General features: G+C 36.8%; 4 protein-coding genes across 9 annotated transcripts; 1 reads left to right on the forward strand and 3 right to left on the reverse strand.

The window, feature by feature from the left end:
- Positions 1 to 998: 998 nt before the first annotated feature.
- LOC109164559 (proline--tRNA ligase, cytoplasmic-like) lies at positions 999 to 5665 on the reverse strand. Of its 3 annotated transcripts, none has more exons than XM_019313061.1 (13): positions 5515 to 5664; positions 4756 to 4824; positions 4573 to 4658; positions 4275 to 4367; positions 4043 to 4159; positions 3726 to 3913; positions 3562 to 3628; positions 3254 to 3376; positions 2981 to 3133; positions 2341 to 2625; positions 1966 to 2184; positions 1760 to 1853; positions 999 to 1320 (listed from the first exon to the last, which is right to left on the reverse strand). In XM_019313061.1, the coding sequence occupies exons 2-13, from the start codon at positions 4787 to 4789 to the stop codon at positions 1256 to 1258; spliced, it is 1524 nt and encodes a 507-aa protein (XP_019168606.1). In that variant the 5' UTR covers positions 4790 to 4824; positions 5515 to 5664; the 3' UTR covers positions 999 to 1255. The 3 variants fall into 3 exon arrangements, with proteins under 3 accessions (XP_019168606.1, XP_019168605.1, XP_019168607.1); XM_019313060.1 differs by lacking the exon at positions 999 to 1320 and adding an exon at positions 1378 to 1623 and having other exon boundaries at positions 1733 to 1853; positions 5515 to 5665; XM_019313062.1 differs by lacking the exons at positions 999 to 1320; positions 4756 to 4824; positions 5515 to 5664 and adding an exon at positions 1379 to 1623 and having other exon boundaries at positions 1733 to 1853; positions 4275 to 4372.
- A 2652-nt stretch (positions 5666 to 8317) lies between these two features.
- LOC109165850 (40S ribosomal protein S16-like) lies at positions 8318 to 9089 on the reverse strand. The gene has a single exon (XM_019314808.1). The coding sequence runs from the start codon at positions 9004 to 9006 to the stop codon at positions 8569 to 8571; it is 438 nt and encodes a 145-aa protein (XP_019170353.1). The 5' UTR covers positions 9007 to 9089; the 3' UTR covers positions 8318 to 8568.
- Positions 9090 to 11743: 2654 nt separating this feature from the next.
- On the forward strand, positions 11744 to 16742 carry LOC109165669 (E3 ubiquitin-protein ligase MBR1). Of its 4 annotated transcripts, none has more exons than XM_019314533.1 (6): positions 11744 to 12060; positions 12804 to 14595; positions 15487 to 15534; positions 15876 to 15971; positions 16051 to 16197; positions 16285 to 16742. In XM_019314533.1, exons 2-6 carry the CDS (start codon positions 12865 to 12867, stop codon positions 16414 to 16416), a joined length of 2154 nt encoding a protein of 717 aa, XP_019170078.1. In that variant the 5' UTR covers positions 11744 to 12060; positions 12804 to 12864; the 3' UTR covers positions 16417 to 16742. The 4 variants fall into 4 exon arrangements, with proteins under 4 accessions (XP_019170078.1, XP_019170080.1, XP_019170077.1 ...); XM_019314535.1 differs by having other exon boundaries at positions 11745 to 12027; positions 12804 to 14586; XM_019314532.1 differs by having other exon boundaries at positions 11746 to 12027.
- A 1121-nt stretch (positions 16743 to 17863) lies between these two features.
- On the reverse strand, positions 17864 to 19670 carry LOC109165867 (U-box domain-containing protein 26-like). The gene has a single exon (XM_019314825.1). The coding sequence runs from the start codon at positions 19653 to 19655 to the stop codon at positions 18021 to 18023; it is 1635 nt and encodes a 544-aa protein (XP_019170370.1). The 5' UTR covers positions 19656 to 19670; the 3' UTR covers positions 17864 to 18020.
- Between the last annotated feature and the right edge of the window lie 1390 nt (positions 19671 to 21060).

A 21060-nucleotide genomic window follows, 5' to 3' on the forward strand; every position in this document is an offset into this window, starting at 1 on the left:
TTATGTTTATATCTCGATTGGCATGCTCGCCGGATAGAATCGAGAAGTTTACACAAGGAGACCGGTAAGTTTATTTGATAATGAGACCAGTGAGGTCTACTACTAATGAGTAATGAGACCGGGAGGTTTACTATTAATATAATAAGACCAGGAAGTATGCATGCCTTCTCAAGGTCGAGAAATACACTAATTAATATGCTCGGAAAGTACACTAGTGAGGTCAGAAAGTGCACTAGAGAGAGCTCCATAGGGCAAGTGGGTTGTCCTATAACCTTATCCAATACAATTCTACCCATTTGTGTTAGTTAGGTGTCGACACAATTTAACTTTAACCACACAATTTTTATTTTTTATTTTTAATCTTAGACGACTACTTCAAAAAAATAAAAATTTTAAAGTTGGGATAAAACCTGGTCAAATTTGAAGCTTACATCAATGTCTATTCATAGTTTGATATATTTTTCAATGATAATGACAACAATTTAAACAAAAGTAATGAACTTTACTAATGGTGATTAAGACTTAATAAGCCAAAATAAGGGGGAGGACTAGACAAGAAGGTTGGTACTTGTTGGGGAAATTGACAACCATTTACTCCGTGTTTAATGGGTCATTACTTGTTTTTGGTCGTCGTATAATCTTTTCTAATTATGTTTTAGGCCGGTTGATGGAACTCTTCATTAGATGTTTAGACAAAACACTTGGTGGGCTCTGATTATGTAATAAATAAATAAACACGTTGTAATTTGAAAATTGGTGTTTATTTCTTTGAAACAATTGTCAAACTTTAATATACAGGAAAACTCGTAATTATTTGTGAAATCCGACACATAACTCTAATCAGTAAAGGACCATAGCTAACTAGTTCAAACCAATAAGACCAATAGAAAGCTCTTTCAAGAAGCCAAACTTAAAACTTTGTGGTTAGGGATTGCAAAAAAAAAAAAAAAAAAAAAAAAAAAAAAAAAAAAAAAGGAAACAAAAACAAGTTGTCAAGCTGATTGGTAACAAGATGCTTAGGAAATACTTAGATTTGTCTTCCACTTTAGGAGCTTGTTGTTGGTATGTCAAGATTCCTAAATCCAACTTTCTTGCAAACAATCATACAAAAATTTACTTAGAGACACTAGCATTCTGGGCAAAAAAAAAAAAAAAAACCTGTCAAAACGGTTTCGAAGTGCTAAAGTAGAAGATAAACTATATAGTCGTCTGAGACAGTCATCTAGTAAATAATCCAACTGTATAATCAACCGTATCAATAACTTCGGCCCCAGTAAGTCCATTTCTTCGCAGGTTTGCCCGAGGCAAAGCACAAGGTTCCTGTGAGAAGCAAATTCCAAAAAAGAAGCATTACACGTTTTCATTTTCAGTAATTGAAATCATATGTCAACTTGGGAACTACAAGTGGTAAAGAGATCAAGAACAATGATGGGGTGGAGGGGATGATGATCAAAGTCCCCTCCCAATAGGGGCAAAGTGCTCAGTATTTGTTAGTGCTTCACTCTTCAGTGTAATAACTATGTGAAATGCAATGACGTTAATTTTATTTTAAATTCTAAATGTGCCAAACATAAACTAAGCACAACGATATCAAACTTCTATCTATGTTAAGTAAAGCCTTAGAATTTGTGCTTCAGTAGGTTGAGGAAGTATTTATGAACAGATACTGCATTGTAACAGAGTCAATAGTACTCAAAAAAAAAAAAAAAAAAAAAAAAAGAGTAAAGCCTTGGAGTAATATGACTGTAAGAAGCGGTACCTTCTAGTAGCTCAGGCTGGTCGAATGGAGAACATAGCGTCTTTGCTGCACCCATCTCTCCTTTCGTCCGTGTCTTCACATCCTTCTCAACATCCTACACAGCACAAAGCAAAAGGTCATATGAAAAGAAAGCAGCGAGGATTTGGCCAATTTTATGATTGAAATTAGCGCAAAGCAAAAGGTATTATTGTTCACTGTATTCAAACCTCTTCATCACACCACGGAGCCAAGACCAACTTCTTTTGGTTCAGAGCTTTCACAAACTCGTCCCAGGTTTTCACAACCTGGACGCAGGCATCTCGTTTTTGTTTTGCGACATCAAAGAGATTTTGTTGAATAGTGGCGAGCAAGTCTTTTACTTGTTCAGCTATGCTATCCATTGGGATATCATCTTTAGAGCCAGTGTCACGCCTGACAGCTCTTACCTGAAAAAGAGATATTCAGCATTGCCTTTGTAATAATCAGTCAATATTTCAATGTATAAATAGAAAATCAAGAGGCCACCTCAGATACGATGTTTGCCCTTCCATAGTTCTTCATAATTTTGCAAACATTAATAGAACAAAATATAGACTAAATACCTGGTTTTTTTCAAGATCTTTGGGTCCTATTTCAATCCTAAGAGGAACCCCCTTCATTTCCCAGTGAGAATATTTCCACCCAGGTGAATAGTTATCTCTGAAGTCTGCCTCCGCACGAATACCAGATTCATTCAACTTTTTAACAGTGGTAGCACAAGCATCAAAGATCCCTTGTGTATTAGCCTCCTTAAAAGGCACCGGTATGACAATCACTTGAATTGCTGCAACTTTTGGTGGCATCACCAACCCTTTATCATCACCATGAACCATGATCATCACTCCAATCTGTCATAGAATGAGAAGTTACAACCAAAAGCAAGGAATAGCTAACCAGCTTGGTTGGCGTGAGTGACCGTGCACTCTCATCCCTTGAGAGAGGTCGGGAGTTCGAACCCCATCTCGTATGGAAAAACCAATCTGGCCAACACTTTGCCCCTTAATTGGGCCGGCCCAATGCGAATGGGGACTAGTGTCTAGTCTGAGTATGGTACGGGTTTAAAGGTGTCTCCTATAGTTAAGACCTGCTCAGGACACCTGACACCTCATGGCCTGAGGCTACTTGAAAAATATGTCAAGGAGTAGTATATAGCAGGGATTATTTAGAAAAAAATATATATATATATATTGAAACTTATTATACCGTTCTGGTAGTGTACGCCCATGAATTCTGCCAGACCATAGCTTTTTCTCCTTTCTCATTTTCATAATTTATCTCAAACATTTTTGCGAAGTTCTGTCCTAAGCAGTGTGAAGTTGCACCTTGTATACCACGACCAGTGTTTGGAATAAAAGCCTGGGGAAACAAATATAATGTATGAACATTTAACACACCCATGACAACAATTTTGAAATGATTTGTAAAGCAAACATCCAATATGAAATATTAACTAGTAGAAACGAGTGATATACAAACCTCAACAGTTGTTGTATAAAGTCCACCAGCAAACTTCTCAAGCTCACTTTTCTTTCCCTTGGTGACAGGAACAGCCAAGTATTCTTCATATATCCGTCTATATAGTTCCAAAATATCAAGAACCTGATATGAAAGTTTTCATGAAACAAGATCTCAGAACAAATATCTTTCGTATCATCATTTATGTGTTACAATTCATAAAACCAAGCTATTGGCTAATAAAGAGTTGTTTATTGGATCTTATTTTGTGATGATTTTGAAAATGTAAGACAAATTATTTTGGACAGGCCCCTAAATGTAAGACAAACCTCAGCATCTGCCTCCTCCTTGGTTGCAAAAGCAGTGTGCCCTTCTTGCCATAGAAACTCACGGCTTCTGAAAATTTACAAGAACTCTCAAAATGTAAGAGAGAAGTGGACTAGTAGAGGCTAAACGTATAGAACATTTAGAAAAAGAAAACCCTTAAAAACACCTTATGAAAGGAGTAGGATGGCTGAATTCCCAACGCACAACGTTGCACCACTGATTGAGTCTCAAAGGCAAGTCACGATGTCCTCTTATCCACTTCGAGAAATATGGATACATAACCGTTTCACTAGTTGGACGAATTGCAATAGGGACTTCCAACTCAGACTCTCCTGATTTTGTAACCCAAGCAACCTGCAGAAAGTTCAAAATGAAGCAATAGTTATAAAGTATGGCAAGTTGGCCTTCTATTCCCAGATATTCTTGATTGTCCACACCTCATAGAAAGAAATGGACGGGTTTTAATTAGAAATACATTGTTACCTCGGGTGCAAAACCCTCTATGTGGTCCTTTTCTTTTTGTAGGACTCCAGGAGACACAAAAAGTGGGAAGTAGCAATTCTTGATCTTCATTTTCTTAATTTCAGCATCAAAAAAGCTCTGCATATTTACAACATTGAATAGTGCATTATTGAAGTCATTTATCCCCTACCAAAAATAATGTCCAACACTTAAAAAATTACGACCAGAAATGCACTTCAAACTAAAAACTTACCTGCATAATCTCCCAGATGGACATTGCCCATGGTCGCAGAATGTAACAACCAGAGATGTCATAGTACTCAATCATTTCACCACTAACAACCACCTATACTATTCGTAAAGAGAAAACAAGATAGAAATTGAGATATTAGAAGCCATAGCACAGATAAAGGATAAGATTAAATATACGGTAAAAAAGGTCATAGAAAACCCAAATGGAAGGCCAAAAAAAGTCAGTGGTTTTGAAGAAGAATTTTTCTTTTCATTAAGGAGCACCACAAAATTTTAGATGCTTGAACTTCCATGCTTACCTCAGAATACCACTCCCCAAAGTTTTCATCTTTTTTGTAAGAAAGACCTAGACCAGTCTCTTTCTTTACTTCCTTCTTTTTCCCCTCTGAAAGACAAATAACAAAGCAATCTTAAAATCATGAGTCATAAACCAAAGGGCAAGTCCAAAAATACTTTAGAGAAAATAGAATGCGAGCACTCACTAGAACTCGAACTTTTTGAATCTTTGCCAGCCATATAGGTAATTATCAATATACGTCCAAGCAAATCACCTGGAAATTAAGAATCAACCTGAATCCTCATGTGGAAGCAATAAATAGCCCAGAAGTTCATAGCAAGTATTTATAACATTTTAAGATTTGAGATGCATGATAGTTACTGCTAACAACTTCCCATTCCAAATCACACCACATATCATATCACATTACATAAATAAACATATAAATCATGAAGCTTTAAGAAAGTCGAAGCATTCATTTGCCGCATTTGGCACATGTCACATGTGGAACCACTTTTTTTTTTGTAGCACCTTTAAGCCAGCCCGTATCATACTCAGACTCGTTCGCACCGGACCGGCCAATCCAATTAATGGGTAAAGTACTGGCCAGATCGCATGTGGAACCACATTGGGCACCAGTGCAAACAAAAAGCAACAAACTTTAGGTTTCTTATCTCTAACAGGGAAACGGGTAATTGAAGTGCATGCATCTTGAGGTTGAAATCAACTACATCGATGATTTCCTCTGCTTGTTCAGTCAACTCTACTACAGCCCCCAGATTTCAAATCTCCAAGAACAATGTCCACCCACACTAAATAAAGGCTTGGACTATCGAATAACGAAAGATCAAATCAATTCCACAAATTGAGATACTCCGGAATCATCTCCACAGATTTAGTCAACTCCGTAAAGATAAAAAACAAACAAAAAGAAACTTAGTGTGAGATTATATGGAGTTGATACCTTAATTTAGAAAGAGTTCGAGCTGCGCTGTTGAAGCAAATTAGAGTGGCTGCCACAAGAGGTAGAGAGCTCAGCAGCTTTGGTCCTGAGAGAGTTTGATGATATGGGAAACGTTAAGCGATACTGCGATGGAAAGAATTAGGTTTTGACTTTTACAATTTGCATGTGCCCAGTATTTATATAAGATTTACAAGCGTTGAAAATGAAAGAGGACAAATTAACAACTTTGATCTTAGAAAAATTGTGCAAATCATCACACTTCTTTCCAAATATTAAAAAAAAAAAAAAAAGGAAATCCCACACAAAATCTGTAAGAAAATCTCAAAAAATATCTTTTAACCACCTGTGCCACACCCAGTCGGGCTCACCAGTCCGACCCCCTACACTGGACAGCCAGTCGGGTCCAACAAATCCAACGCATGCCGAGTAGCGTAGTCAAGCTCAAAAGTATCCATTTCCGACATTATTTAAAAGTCAATTTTAGTATTTTACAGTCGAGTAATATAGGTAAGTAATTACCGTTTGGGTATGTTTCAAAATTCAACTTATGGACAAAGATAATTTGTACTGATTGTGCAGTAATTCCTAAGCGTGGCTAATTACATTTCTATGCCGCTTGCTACAACAATGACTAAGAAGCATAATAAGCCTGCTACTTTGATCACTTATTATGTTATCAATCAGGTTGCAATATTGAGTGTTTGTAACTGAAAGACCGCAGCATTTTGGTCATTTACATGACATCATCTCTTGATCATCTTGAAGTCTGGATTTTGCTTTTTCATTTTATCATTGTTAAGTTTTAACTTTTTTAGGGGGCGTTTGGTTCAGGTTATATTATATAACCAAGGGAATGTGACATTCCCGAGCTTACATTCCTATGTTTGGTTCATTTTCTCTGAGGGAATATAACATTCCCAGGGAATGTAACATTCCCTCCACATAGGATTTTGAAAGGAATGTGATTCCCTTCATTTTGTTAGGTAATGTAAGATAACCTTGCATATTTATGAATTGTCATTTTAATTCTAATTATTTAAAGATATATATTTTATGTTAGCTTATTATTATTATTAATATGATACCGTTATCTTATTTATTTAATTTAATGATTAAATTTATTAAAATATATGAAAATATGTTAAGGATATTAGATATATATATATATATATATATATATATATATATATATATATATATATATAAAGATAACCCTAAACCAAACATGATAATATTACATACCTCAATTTTAACCAAACACGGGAATCTAACATTCCCTAAGGTAATCTAACATTCCGTGAACCAAACGGCCCCTTACTGTTGAGATGCATATAACTATACGAAATAAGGTGAGAATAATATATGAATTTAAATTTTATTATTTGACAAGTAGGAATAGAATTAATGAAAGGTAAGACATAAGTGATATAAAAACTAAAATAATCTTGTTTAATAATTAATAATTTAAAGACGAATTTGTCAATACACACTTTTTTTTTCTTTTCTACAGGCTGTGAATTTCAATACTGAGAAACAGGGATGGGAGTTTTAATGGGATTGCAATTCCCTCTAACCAAACAATAAAATTTTGGTTGCGGTGGAATTGCAACAAAAAAAGAATTGGTGTGTGTTTCTGATGAGGAATTTGTCTTGTTTGAGCAATTTATGGTGAAAATTGCTCAAACAAGACAAATTCAGATATCACAAGCCACATGACAGAATAATTTGAAGAAATTGACAATTTTGAAGACTATAGCATAGCCGATTAGCTGGGCAAAGTCATTAGGGGCAATGAAAAGCCACTTGATATAATGCATTTTCAAACAGCTCATACAAAGCTTGGATATATCCATGGCTTATCCAGCAAAACAGTTTCCAAAGACGCATTTTTGTACTCTCAAAAGCTCACTTCCATATCTGAGCACTGCCCTGGAGTACTGAGTTATTTAACTTATTTAACACAAAGCATACAATAACAAGGTTGAATCAACAGCATGCACAAAGATTCAAAGAACTTTGGATGAGATGTTTCCAAAAGCTCCAAAACATGAACTTCAGAGATAGAGGGGCCTATTATCCTATGAGCCAAGACAATTGCATATAATTCAAATCATATGGATTAGCAGTTTAAGGTCAAAGATTCCCCCCCATGTAGATGGGAAAGCCAAGACACATTAAACTTGTGTATCAACAAATGAAACCTTTGTCACTTCCATAGCATGAACACAACATTGATGTCAAATGCAGAAGAAACAAACGATTCGTCGCTTCCAAATGACAAACACAACTTTGATGTCAAATGCTGAATGCAGAAGAAACAAAGAAGCCCTTTGTCACTTCCGAAGGACAACACACAACTTTGATGTCAAATGCAGAAGAAACAAACAAAACCTTTGTCACTTCCAAAGTTCCAAAGGATGAACACAATTACACAACATTGATGTCAATGGCAGAAGAGTCTCAAGTTTCACATTTCCATGGCCTTGTATAATACCCATTACTTTACAAGCAAAGATTCAAAGACAACACATTCTTTATCAAGATGTTTGAGCTATTTTGTTAACAGAAACTATAATGTGTTGGATTTAGTAACATCAACAACTAAAGCAAAAATAGAACAAGCAAATGCACCAATAACTATGTTAACACAATTCACCACTATAATGTAAAGTAGTGTTGGGACTCCTGCAACTTTCTTGCAAATCCTAGGTATAACTTGATATATGCATATACACGCAAATAGCAGTTAAAGTGCTTGGGTGGAAGAATCCTGGATAAAGCTTTAAGGTGGCAAAGATTTGGATTCAAACAACAATAGTAGGTTTAAGCATTTATTAGCAAGATTCAGGGCACATTAAAAGCTTGGAATATCAAAAACATTTTAACATTAGTCAACAACCAACATAATACGCATAAAGTAAGACTACAGACCAGGTCTATCAAAACTGTCACAAAATGATGTTTTTTCAGAACAGAAAAATCAAAACTTTAACGAACATCTTACTGAAGGATAGCACAACTAATTGAGATGTGGACGAAATTTTGGAAATGCGATCAACGGTAGGACTTCTGGAACCTGGCACGAGCACCGCGACCACCGAACTTCTTGGGCTCGCAGCGCCTCGGGTCAGCTACAAGCAAGGTCCTGTCGTAGCGAACGAGGATGTCCTTGATCTCCTTCTTCGACTGCTCATCCACGTACTTCTGGTAGAAAGCTACAAGGGCCTTGGCGATGGATTGACGGATGGCGTAGATTTGGGAAGTGTGACCTCCTCCTTTGACGCGAATGCGCATGTCCACGCCGGCGAAGCGGTGGCGGCCCAAGAGGAGGATGGGCTCGAAGGCCTTGTAGCGGAGGATCTCGGGCTGGATCAGCTCGATTGGCACGCCGTTGATCTTGATGAGTCCGCGGCCGCGCTTGCAGTGAGTCACTGCCACCGCCGTCTTCTTACGCCCAAAGCATTGAACAGATTCTACCGGCGCCGTCGCCATGCTGCTTCTTCTTCTTCTCCTCGGCTGTGTATACTAAGCCTGCTGTCGAAGGGCGAGAATGGCTGTGAGGAAGAATTTATGGGATTAGGGTTTTGAACATATTTATGAGTACGGTGAAGTAGTGAGCTAATGGGGTAATCCCTACCCAACATTTGGGCCGCAAATGCTTGAGTCGTTTATTGCTCAATGGGCCTTTGGATTGGCAACTAACTGGGCCATGAATATAAACAGCCCAAAACGGGAGTGTTGTGCAAATTATTCTCTGGACCCAGATCCACATTGCAGGGACGTTATGCCATGGAACCGTGTTCACCATTCATGTTGAACACGGTTCCAACAGTGTTAGTACACTGTTATCTCGTTTTTTTTTTTTTTTAATTAATTGCGTGATTTTTCTTCTTTATTTTCACATTTTGCGGTTTCACTTTAATTTGAGGTGAACAAAGATTTCGGACATTCATAAATTATGAATTCATGCCTGCACATTCACTTTGGAACCATGCCTACACATTCCCGTCCGAAATCACGGACATTCATAAATTATGAATCCATGCCTGCACATTCACTTTGGAACCATGCCTACACATTCACTTTGGAACCATGAGATTATGAATTTTCTGTTATAAGATTATGAATTTTCTGTTATGAGATTATAAAATTCAGTTGTGAGATTATGAATTTTCTGTTATGCGATTATGAATTTTCTGTTATGCGATTATGAATTTTCTGTTATGAGATTATGAATTTTCATAAAATTCATAATCTCATAACAGAAAATTCATAATTTGATCAAACGCGCGCCGTTAACTCCACATCCGCGAATTTTTTTTTTTTTGCCTAAAAACGACGTCGTTTTGCCTTGTGTTCACCATTCTCGGTGAACACGATTCCATGGCATAATTTGCGCACATTGCAATGTGAATCCGAGTCCAAAAATACACAATTACAATGTAAACATTCAGTATGTAAATTATGTATTTTGGACCCAAGTCCATCTTGCGAGTAGACTCAGGTCTATGGTATAATTGCTGGGAGTGTCGCCACTTTTTTATTAGCTTACAATGGAAACACGATCATTATCCAATAATGTGTTCTGTGTAAATCACATTCTTGTGTAATAGTTTGTAATGTAAATTATACATGATAAATAAATTATACTATACCAAATCTATGCAACGAATTTGACCGAGACGGTGTTAATAAGTGTGGCCACTTTTGGTTGTTGAGTGTGTTGGTGTGATATGATATTTTTATCAAGAGAAAGAGAATACACTTGAAACATCCACACAAACATTAATGTCGTATACTTGTATAATAACTTTTATTGTCTACTGAATAAAGAATACCCATACAATCCTCTCTCACGAACTCGCCAACTCCACCAAACGACAATTTACAAGTAGGATGTATAAAACTAATAAGAATACGGCACACCCACGCGATGCTCTAAAATTCAACTATACTTTAATACATTGTATCGAAAAAATTATGCATCTATCAGTATAGCACAACTAATAAACAAAATATTAATACAACTATAATATTGGATGACCAAATCTTGTATGTGTGTGCTATGCTCCAAATTTTTGTTCTATATAATTTCTCAAGTAATAATCACATTCTATATTGTAGGACTTTTAAGCATTTATGATGTGCCATGTTAATGACATGTAACACTATCACCTATTGGTGTTGTTGTGTTCCATATAGCCAACTAACTATTCCATTATATTTATAAGTTATTCTTCAATACAACATTTAATGACAATTGTGTGAATTTTACTAGTTGTATGTGATAATGACCATTTACTCCATATAATAAATCATAGATGCAAGAAAACATTTCACCCAATTTGCTCATTTGACAGTGACAAAATTGACCATTTAGGATATACAAAATATTGTTTTTTTTTTTTTTTTGGTAAACAACAATAATGCACATTTTTCTTTTTAAAAAAATTATCAAACACGACTATAAACAAATTATGAAAGAAAAAATAATGCACCGAAAGGAGATGATCATAATTCACGTGCAAGTTACTTAGTATGTGCGATTTGTGAGTTATTACGCAATATAGCAATTTATTCATTACACATCATTAGATAGTGACAGTGCGTTTCTATTGTCATCTAAAATAAAATAAGGGGGAAAAAAACTTTTTTTTTGCTTGTTATTTATTTAATTAATATTATTTATCACATTTAAACAATTATATTGATCGAACACTAGTATCAATAATATTAGTATAATTATATATATTGTTATACTAAATATTATTCGTATGTATGTTAATATATAGTATGTGCTATAATTAAATATACTATATTATATTATATATAGTTATAATTTTTAAAATATGGTTATAACTTGTATTATCAATACAGGCTTTGATAGGCAGATTGTAAAAATCCCTAATTTTTTTTAATAAATGATAAATACAAAAAAATATGATACAAATGTTGGAGGTTTGAGTTAAGAATATGCTCATTGTGAATAGAAGTAAATATACAATTTGATATTAAGTATCAAAATTAAATTGATTCAATTTATCTTATCATAGTCCTATATATAAACAGGTTTATAAGATTCGTTCCACAAAGACAAGAAACATATGTTGTATATATTAATAAAGGAAAAAAAAAAAAAGTATAAAGGTCGAAGCGACGTGTACATCTACGGAATAGTTGTTAATACGCCAAACTTTGGAATTAATTATTGGTCATCCAAACACGGCCGATGGGAACTAATTACGCATTAATCTCCGCATAATCTATAATCTACACAACCCACCCCCCTCGCGGAACTTCGCTGCCTGTCGTCACCTCGCCGTCTTCTCCATCGCGCACTCACACACACACACAAAACCGCAATCTATATCCGCCAACAGGGGCGGTTGCCGTACGCCTTCTGCTGCTCAGGAATGGAACTATGAAACCCTATACACACACAAGGAATCTTTAGATATGCACCGAGGAAGTGTTGGCTGATTTCTGAGGAACGCCTTTGTTTCCCCTCCTCGGGTAACCCGATCATCATCTGTAACAGCTCCTTAGGTTTTCATCTCGACCCGTTCATTTCAATGCTTTACTTTCTCAAATTCAGTCTCTGATCGTTTGTTTGGTTGTATCGGTGCTTATCTGAAATGATCTCCTTTGCAAAGAAGTTGTATGTGTATCTTTAACTTCTTGTATACTTTAATTTGCATGTACGATCTCCGATTCTGCTATAGGTATAAGGTTTTCTTGATTTTGATGTTTTCATTTCTTTTGGGTTGACCATTTTGCTAATTGAGTATTTTTAATTTGTTAATTTACTTAGTTTTTAATGTATAATACTCCGTAATAGTCTTTGTTTGGGGACATCAAAGATTCTACTTTGATGGTTGTTGGAGGAAACCATCAGCGAATGGTAGTGGATTTTTGCTATGGTCATGAAGTAATCATACTTCGTAGCTCCTAAGCTCCTTAACTCATTGTGTTGCTTAAAATTCAGCTCTTTATTTCTTTTCTTTTTTTGAGTACTATCGACTCTATTACAGATATTTATAGAGGATCATCTATATGGGTGAAAATTTCTTTAGCTATGAGTTGTCTGAATACTTTACTGCCTTTGTTTCTCATAGCTTCTTCTCTTGCAAAGCTATGAGCATTTCTATGGGTGTGGAGCATTGAGTATGCTCCAAATTTCTCTTATTATATACAGTTTTTGCAATTGGATGAAGTTTTTGGGTTAGATTTTCATTTTCCCATCATCTGATTGGTTCCTTTGCTATCTGCTTTACATTTTGTGAATTCAGATTGACTTGGGAATTGAATTCAATTTGCTGCCTTGGGAATCAGGAGATCTAAGTGGAACAGATGCAAAGGAGGAGAAGTATTTTGGATTCATTTCCTGAGACAATTGATCTTAATCAGGGATCTGTGTACACTAACGCTTCCATGGATCAGTCAAGCCCTTGGGAGAACCTGCTGGATCCAGTTGATGGTCGATTTTCAAACTCGATGGTTGCTGTTGGCGGCAGAAATGCTGATTGTGCACCAAGTTTCAGTGGCTGGGATCAAGGTGAGTCTAGTTCCACTGCAAATTCAAATGATCGTGTTTTTGGCAGTGATTTGAATATAGGGCATGGTTGGTCATCTTCATCAACCAATTATGCTGTAGCTAATGAGCCTGATCCAAGGTTAGAAGAAAGGGGATTTGAGCCTTCTAACAATTTCATTCATGAACGAGGTGGCAGTCAATATGCTGGCAATCTAATTGGTAGGTCCAGTATGCCTCCCTTTAGTTCTAATCATAGCCCTGGAAATGCTAATATGAGTGGCTCATACCACTATGATGATGATCATCTGGCCACAAGAAGAAGTCTGCCTCCAAATCTTTGCAAGTCAGGGGGATCTGAAACAGAGCTTATTCCAGCTTTTGGTGTTTCTTCTAACAATTTAGGAACTTCACACCATTCTGATTATTTTATGGGAAATAATGATGCTTCAGATTCTTCTTTGGGTATGTGGGGCTTGTCTTGCAAGCGAAAAGGCCTGGAAGGTAAACCTGGACAGTCATGTGCAGGTGGAAGTTCAAGCTCCAATCCACGAGCTGATGACATAGTACATCATAGTGTTCCTGCTTTTTATGCTTCTAGCAGCTCTAATTTATCTTCATCCTCCAATGCTGGTATCTTGGATCAAGTTAATTCAAGAAATGGGCTTGGTACAAGAGTGGAAGCTGTTGATATGCTCCCACCTTTAAGTGTTGATATTGGCGTTACAGATAGCTCTACAAGGAACTTTGGCATTAGGGATAATATAGGGAATCAGCAATCAGTTGCATTTGGCTTACAGCCTGGAGGGTCTTCTATGGGGTATTCTAATGTTAGCTCAGGTCATGTGCCACCAAGACCTTTCTCAATTAGTTATAGGGAATCAAGACATCATCGATCTCCACCAGTTGATTCTAATCCTCCAAATCAGTCAGAGTCAACATATGCTCCTCGCTTTTCAAGGGGTATACATTCAGTTCCATGGAGTGGTTCTCAAGATGCACAAGGTGGCAGTTCTTCAAGTCCAAATATGCTTTGTGGAGAAAGAAGTTTTGGACTGTGGGGTGAATCTAGCTTCAGAAGATCCCTTAGAAACAGTGGAGAGCATCAAATATTTTACTCTGCTACTGAGGCAAGAAATTTGGTACAGGATGGTGCTAACTGGAACTTAGCCACTTCGTGTCCATCTCAAGACATTCCTTCTAGTTCTGCAACTTGCCCTGGTTCTAGTCAACAGGCATATCCTACAAGACGGGCGGTTAATCAGAATCCGACAATTCGCAGCCACCAAAGGTTGTCAGAGTCTTCACCTTGGGCTCTTTTTACACCTTCAGAATATGAGCAACGAAGCCACAGAGGTCATCTTTCACAACTGCCTTCAGGCACTACATCCTCAGAGGAGCCAGTGATGTCATCCCTATCTAGTAGCAGGGGTAATCGTCGACCATATCTTCAGTCAACTGTGAGGGCAGTTGAGGCCCCAGGTGATGATCACGGCAGTTGGCGTGCTTTAGCTGCTGATATTGAAGGGAGACACAGAATGGTATCTGAGGTTTGCTTTAGTTGTTTTTGTTATTTTTTATTTTATTATTGTTATTATTACTACAGCAGGAGTATTATTTATTATGCTCTTTGTTTCCATGAATGTTCTTCAATTGCAATGTCCAATGAATCAGGATAGTATCTTAGTTGTTGGACATATAATACACCTAACATCTTATGATATATGTGAAACAATATATACATGTATGTATGTATGGGTGGACTTCTTCCTCGCCTGAATCTCTCTTTACTATTTCCTCTTAACCTTATTTCTTGCTGATATTACTATACTTTGTGTCTTGTGCCCACACAAAGTTTCTATAGACCTTATATTTATTGAGCATAGTCTGAACAGCAGAATGCATATAATTAATTAGTGAAATCTATTTTCTTCATTCAAATTGTGCATGTTAAATAGAGACAGTTTTTTTTCTCACACACACATATCTTGAGGTTTGATCTGATGTTATTATTTCATATTTGACATTTCTGAAATCATTAGACTTGGTTTTCTGAAGGGGCCTGTGTCTGTATCCAGGTGGTTTTTCACTTGGTGAACTTTCTGTATCCACTGAGAAGTTGTATATTAAATTATTAATGTTCTGCTAATCATTAGGTTCCTTTCTGGAATCTCTTCTTATGCTTTTCTTGGCTTGAAAGATATCAGTAGGAGAAAACAATCTATGTCTGGAGCTGGAATACTGAAATGTGTAGTTAATCATGATGTTGGATCATTGTTGTCTATATTTGCTTGCTAAAGTTATTTTAATAACAAGCTTTAGTGTCATTGCGCATAAATCTATGACTAAGGAATTATTTTGATACATTATGTGCTATTGTGCTGTATTTTTTTCATGCTAAAAGGTATAAGATCTTGCTGAAATTGATCTTCTTAATACAGATTCGTCAAGTACTTAATGCTATGCAAAGGGAGAACATGCGAGCTGAGGTTTGGTTTTTCACCTGTATTTTGAATATAAATTACTCCATAGCTTTAAATATATGTACTTGCATTCATATTCACAGAGCTTTAAAGATGCTTTTCAAGCATTTTGCTCTCTGCCCTTGTGATCTGCACAGGATATTTTGAGAATTGAAAATTGATAAGCCAGTAATGGTTGGTTGAAGATAGGAACTTTCTATGTTGTAGTTTTGGTAACTTTAGACACTAGCAAAATATGATGGCTTTGTCAAGTGAAACTGCTCAGCTCAAATGTTTCCTTCGTATCTGGGATTTATTTATGTTATTTACCTCTTGCATGTACATTAAACTGACACAAGCATTTTCAGGATTATGCAATGTTTGATCCGTTTATTAATGGGGTTGCCGAGTTTCATGATAGGCATAGAGATATGAGGCTTGATGTTGACAGCATGTCTTATGAGGTGACATACTCTCTCCCCTTCCATCTAGATGCTTTAATTAGTAGGTATTCTTACTAAAAGAGCCAATACGGTTTATCAGGAACTGTTGGCATTGGAAGAACGCATAGGGAATGTGAACACCGGGTTGAGTGAGGAAACCATTTTGGGATCTATGAAACAGCATAAATATGAATGCTTACTTGGCCGAAGATTGTCATCAAATGTGGAGCCATGCTGTATATGCCAGGTAAGACTTGTGTCCAATCTCGAGCTGTTCTATCTACACACGAGAAATTATGACAATCAGTTTACTAATGCTTTCGTATTCTACCAGGAGGAGTATGTAGCTGGAGAAGACGTTGGCACATTGCAGTGTGGGCATCTGTTCCATACTAATTGCATAAAGAAATGGTTAATACTGAAGAATCTGTGTCCCATCTGCAAGATAACAGCATTGGAAACGTGAAACAAGAACTCTTTGAGCGCCTCCCCCACCCCCCATAAAACAAAACAAGAAACAAAAACAGAAAAACAAAAACAAAAACCAAAAACAAAACAAAAAACCAAAAACAAAAACAAAAGAGAATGCTTTGTTATGCTATGTGAAGCCTGTGCCCCTGGTTCTGATGACTAGATTGTTTATAACTTTTGGGTGAACTGTTTTTGGTTATATTCAGGATTGCTTGAATAATGCTATATGTAAGATTGTTTATCAACAACTCTTGGGTTTGATATTGGTTTACTGTGAATCCTTTTCTTTAGGCTCTGTGAATTCATTGGCTTTCCTCAGTATTAAGCTAAGCTAGTGGTTGAGTGCTTTTTCCCCATTTTGCTTTGAGCATGATAAGTTGGTCATGTGCTTGTGTGCCACCTAATACACCTTTTTAGGCCCATTTCAAAACAGCCATACAAAATTGGATCAGATTTCTTTAAAGATGTGTACTATAGTTGTGTATATAGTGTGTTCTCTTCAAATATTAATGGTTTGCCCCGAAAGGTATGGTCAAAAATTACAAGTTTGATTATTGTTAACACTAACTCGGGGTTTGCAGTGTATTTTTTTAGGCTATTATATAAGAGCGGAGTTATCTAGTGTACATTATAATTGTGAATTACTTTTTTTTTTTTAATTACAAAAATGAAGTTTAAAATGTGATTGGTCATCCTTAAAAGTTTTTATATATCATTGAAAAGACCTTTAGATTCAATTTCACTTTATGCTCACTATCATAATGGGGAAGCATGTGAACATTAGTTGTCACAATGAAAGGGGAAAATCCACAACCTCATATGACTCCATGTTCATTATATCAATATTACACCACACTACTCAACATTACATCCAATTCCATTAAAAACTCAATACCCATCACTCTCACTGTCTCTCTCTCTCTCCAAACTACTTTTTCATTGTTTTGCCTTTTGTATTCCCATTGTTATTATTATTTTTTTTTCTATACATTGGAAGAAGGAATCAAAAAGATTACATAAATCTTGAGTAGTGGGCGCTTATAGCATCCACGAAAAGCAGTTGTTGAATCTCGACAGTGGGCAGTGAAAGTGGGATTTACATCCTCCCAAATGTTCTGTCGGATTGGGATTGAAGATTTAATCTTTTCGAAGATTCCCCTAGTGATAGTGCATATTTGTTGACAAATTATACATCAATCAAATTATGATTTGGCACAAGTAAATTCTCTGTAAATTTGGTAAGTTGCCATGATATATTCCCCAGTGGTACTTTCTGCTTGCATGCTTGCATTCTCCTTAAATCCAACATTATTGTCCACCAACCAATGATCAAAGCTCTCATAGATGAAATTTACGATACATTTTTTATAATTATATAATTGTAATAAGTTAATTATCGGTTAATATTTTAAATAAAATCATCTAAATTGAAAAAAGAAAAATTAAAAGAAGGAAAATTTCCATTGTGGAAAAGATAATTTTACGTACAAAGAATTACTTACAATGGACCAATTCCATATAGTCGGTAGTTTTTTGTTTTTGACGGTTTAAATTTTTACCTGAAATTACAAAAAGGGGTATTGGTAAATGGTAATTGGTCTATCGTAAAAACTGAACGACGTCGCTGCGAGCAAAATCATCTGAATTTACAATGGAATCGTCGGGCCAACAATCGCGGAGCAGTTTCAAAAGCATTTGCGCTTTCCGTTTCGCTCGCTCTGTGCAGCCGCTCTGGACGAGCAGTAGTAATTGAGTCAATACGCCGGCGGCCACGGCGTCGCGCTGAGCTTGTTCGGAGGAGGAGCAAAGCGAGAGGAGAGCTCCAGCGGCGTACTCTGTTGCTCGGTCCGAGATCTTCAGGATGATTTTGACGAGGAGCGGGACGGTCAGCGCGTGGGCGGCGAACGCCGCGCATCCGGACGGAATCCGGCAGAGGAGCTCCACCGTGGCCAGCGCTCGTTCGGTGTCGCACTTTTCCAAGTATTGCAACCTCTCTATCAACGCTTCCACTGCTCCCGCGATAACCGCCTTTTGCCGGTGTTGTTTCACCAAGCACAGGGCGAACAGCGCCTTTACTCCCATTTTCAAGGCTCTCGGATGTGTCGACGGATGATTGAGAATTCCGACTATTCCTTGGAAGATTTCGTCGGCATTGCTGATTTGAGATCGTAGTTCTGGCGATTTCGTTCCGGCGACGACGGACTCTATCAACGCAGCTGAGTTAACTCGAACATCTATCGAAGGATGAGAGAGCAGAGACACGAGGTATCCGACTCGGTCCAGATCGGAAGCTACGAAGACGCACTCCGCCTCCGAGAGCTGGAACATCGATAAAATCGAGAGCGCCTCGTGAGTTAACTCGGACGAATTCGAATCCATATTGGAGAACACGATTGAGAGCAGAACTTGGCGCGCGTTATTCGCGGAAATCACGGACCGGTTCTTATCCGAGTCACGAGCTAGTCCTCTGAGTCTCCTCAGTGCAGAAAGCCTGGAATTCAAATGACTGGACACGGACGAGGCTTGGCTCAACAGGGACTGGACCAAACCCGGGTCAGCAGGCTGCTTCGGCGTAGGAATGCGCTCCACACCGAAGGCGCGGTTCGCTACGCACCACTCCTGGATGAGCCGTCGGAGAGTATGGTTTGGTATGAGAGTAAAATCCGTCAAAGGCGCTCTCGTAACCGGACACGTCGTATTACCGGTGGCCACCCAAGACTCTATGCTTGCTCTGTCGTACGTCTGACCGGTACAAACGGTCACCGGATCTCGCATAAGCTCCAGAGAGATCGGACACCGGAAATGGTAAGGGATCTGAATCCCCCCCACATCCAATGGGTCTAAGCTTGCAGGCATGTTTCTTCTCTCCCTCTGTCTTTCTTTCTGTCTATTTGTATCTGTATTGCTTGGCTCTAGAGTTTTTAAGCCGTGTTCAACTTCGTCGGGGAAAAGCAAAGGGTGTGCTATACGGAGAGAGGAACAGAGGGACAAACTAAGCAGGCCGTTGGGGGCTTTTCTCTGAGTTTCTGTTGATAATGTTGGCTTAAATGTTCTTCGTTTCTGACTATGTAGCAGTCCTACCCCACACGTGTGTGTTCTATTAACTCTGCTTCTCACCCAAAACCTTAACCAGGGTTGGGTGGAAGGATGGAGAGGTTGGTCATGGCGGTCAAAGTTAATGTCCCATTCCCATTGGGGATTGGGGATAAGGGTTGGGTCCCACTGCCTGCTCATATCTAACTTATGTTTACATCAATTTGGGTATTAACAAATGATCAAATTTATTCCAATATTTTCTAGTAAAAAAAAATTGATGGTTCAATCACCTCTTGTCACTTTAGAGATTAGTATAGTCTTATCATAAATGAAATTTTTTAGTTTTGAATGTAAAAAAAAATAAAAAAATAGAGCCTAATGTTCATCAACATGAGTAGAGATAAGTCTAAAAAACTTATCTGAGTAGGAACAAAAGATTAAAATAAAAGAGATAGTTTAAAAAATAAAAATGAAACACTTAGCAACATATAACTATAAATATTGTTGGATATGAGCGAAGAATCAAAACTTTATAAATACAATATTCATAACAAAATATGAAATATAATTATTTTGATAAAATGATTCAAATATAAAATATATCATAAATCATACATCTTATATTCTAAAGAACAATGAAACACTTAGAAGGCTTGCACATCTTATATTCTAAAGAATAAAAATGAAAATATCACAATTAATATTTTTAAAAAGGCAAAAAGAAAGTATAAAAATATAGGAAAAACAATGAGATTCAACCCTTATTAGACCGTTTCCTACATTAAAATTAGTACTATTAAACACACACAAAAAAAATTAAAATTATTAAAGAAAATAAGTAATAGATAAAGAGTTAGTTTAATCAATGAATAATAAACATGATAGGCAAAATGAGACAGATGAGCAATATTTATGAAAATTATCCCTTTTTTTTTTCCTTTACTATATATGGGGATGGAGACATGGAGTGGACGAGGGGCGGCAAGTGCCCCCACTATGAATCCGCCCCTAGACATAAGTCTCAAGTTTTATAAATGATAGTATTAAAGTAAATTTACAATAAGTTTGGTATTTTAGTAGTTATGCAATTTGAATTGAAATTAATTTTTAGTTTATTTTGATATGAATGTTTACTAAAATTTGTAAATTTTTTGGAAAGATAATATACGAGGATTGTATATACAGTATTCAATCTTGGCAACTAATCTCATATTAGCACTGTGGAACAGTAATTATATGTTAGCATGCATTATTCATGATTGTGTTTGAGGGTAGCAAAGTATTACCCTTTTGCAGGATCGACCACAAGAGTCTTTGTCAGGAGGAGCAAAAGGAAACAAAAGTGCATTTACTTTTGAAAGGATTTGCACCTAAATAGACAGGTATTAATGTATTATGAAAGCCAATCGATCATTTTCAAAATTTTGCTTTGAACACACTCACATGGTATAAAAATTATCCTGACATGACTGCACTTTTTTCTGGTGCAAGTATTTGACCCTAACAGTGCTTGCAATACTACTATTTCCTTTGCAACAATAGAGGTGGAACACTGGAACGTACATGAAGTATATATTCAATGATGACAAGCCTTCCGGGTAAG

This window comes from Ipomoea nil, unplaced genomic scaffold, assembly GCF_001879475.1.
Source record: "Ipomoea nil cultivar Tokyo-kokei standard unplaced genomic scaffold, Asagao_1.1 scaffold3069, whole genome shotgun sequence".
In the NCBI taxonomy this organism is placed as follows: Eukaryota; Viridiplantae; Streptophyta; class Magnoliopsida; order Solanales; family Convolvulaceae; genus Ipomoea; species Ipomoea nil.

Bases quoted from the DNA above. Each gene is read 5' to 3' on its own strand.
- LOC109164559 (XM_019313060.1), bottom strand. From the start codon at position 4,789: ATGGCTGGCAAAGATTCAAAAAGTTCGAGTTCTA. The intron at 4,160-4,274 runs GTAAGTTTTTAG...GTAAATATGCAG, and splicing joins CCATCTGGGAGATTATGCAG to AGCTTTTTTGATGCTGAAAT. The intron at 3,629-3,725 runs GTGTTTTTAAGG...GTAAATTTTCAG, and splicing joins CATCCTACTCCTTTCATAAG to AAGCCGTGAGTTTCTATGGC.
- LOC109165669 (XM_019314533.1), top strand. From the start codon at position 12,865: ATGCAAAGGAGGAGAAGTATTTTGGATTCATTTCCTGAGACAATTGAT. The intron at 14,596-15,486 runs GTTTGCTTTAGT...TTCTTAATACAG, and splicing joins GACACAGAATGGTATCTGAG to ATTCGTCAAGTACTTAATGC. The intron at 15,972-16,050 runs GTGACATACTCT...ACGGTTTATCAG, and splicing joins TTGACAGCATGTCTTATGAG to GAACTGTTGGCATTGGAAGA.
- LOC109165867 (XM_019314825.1), bottom strand. From the start codon at position 19,655: ATGAGCAGGCAGTGGGACCCAACCCTTATCCCCAATCCCCAATGGGAA.
- LOC109165850 (XM_019314808.1), bottom strand. From the start codon at position 9,006: ATGGCGACGGCGCCGGTAGAATCTGTTCAATGCTTTGGGCGTAAGAAG.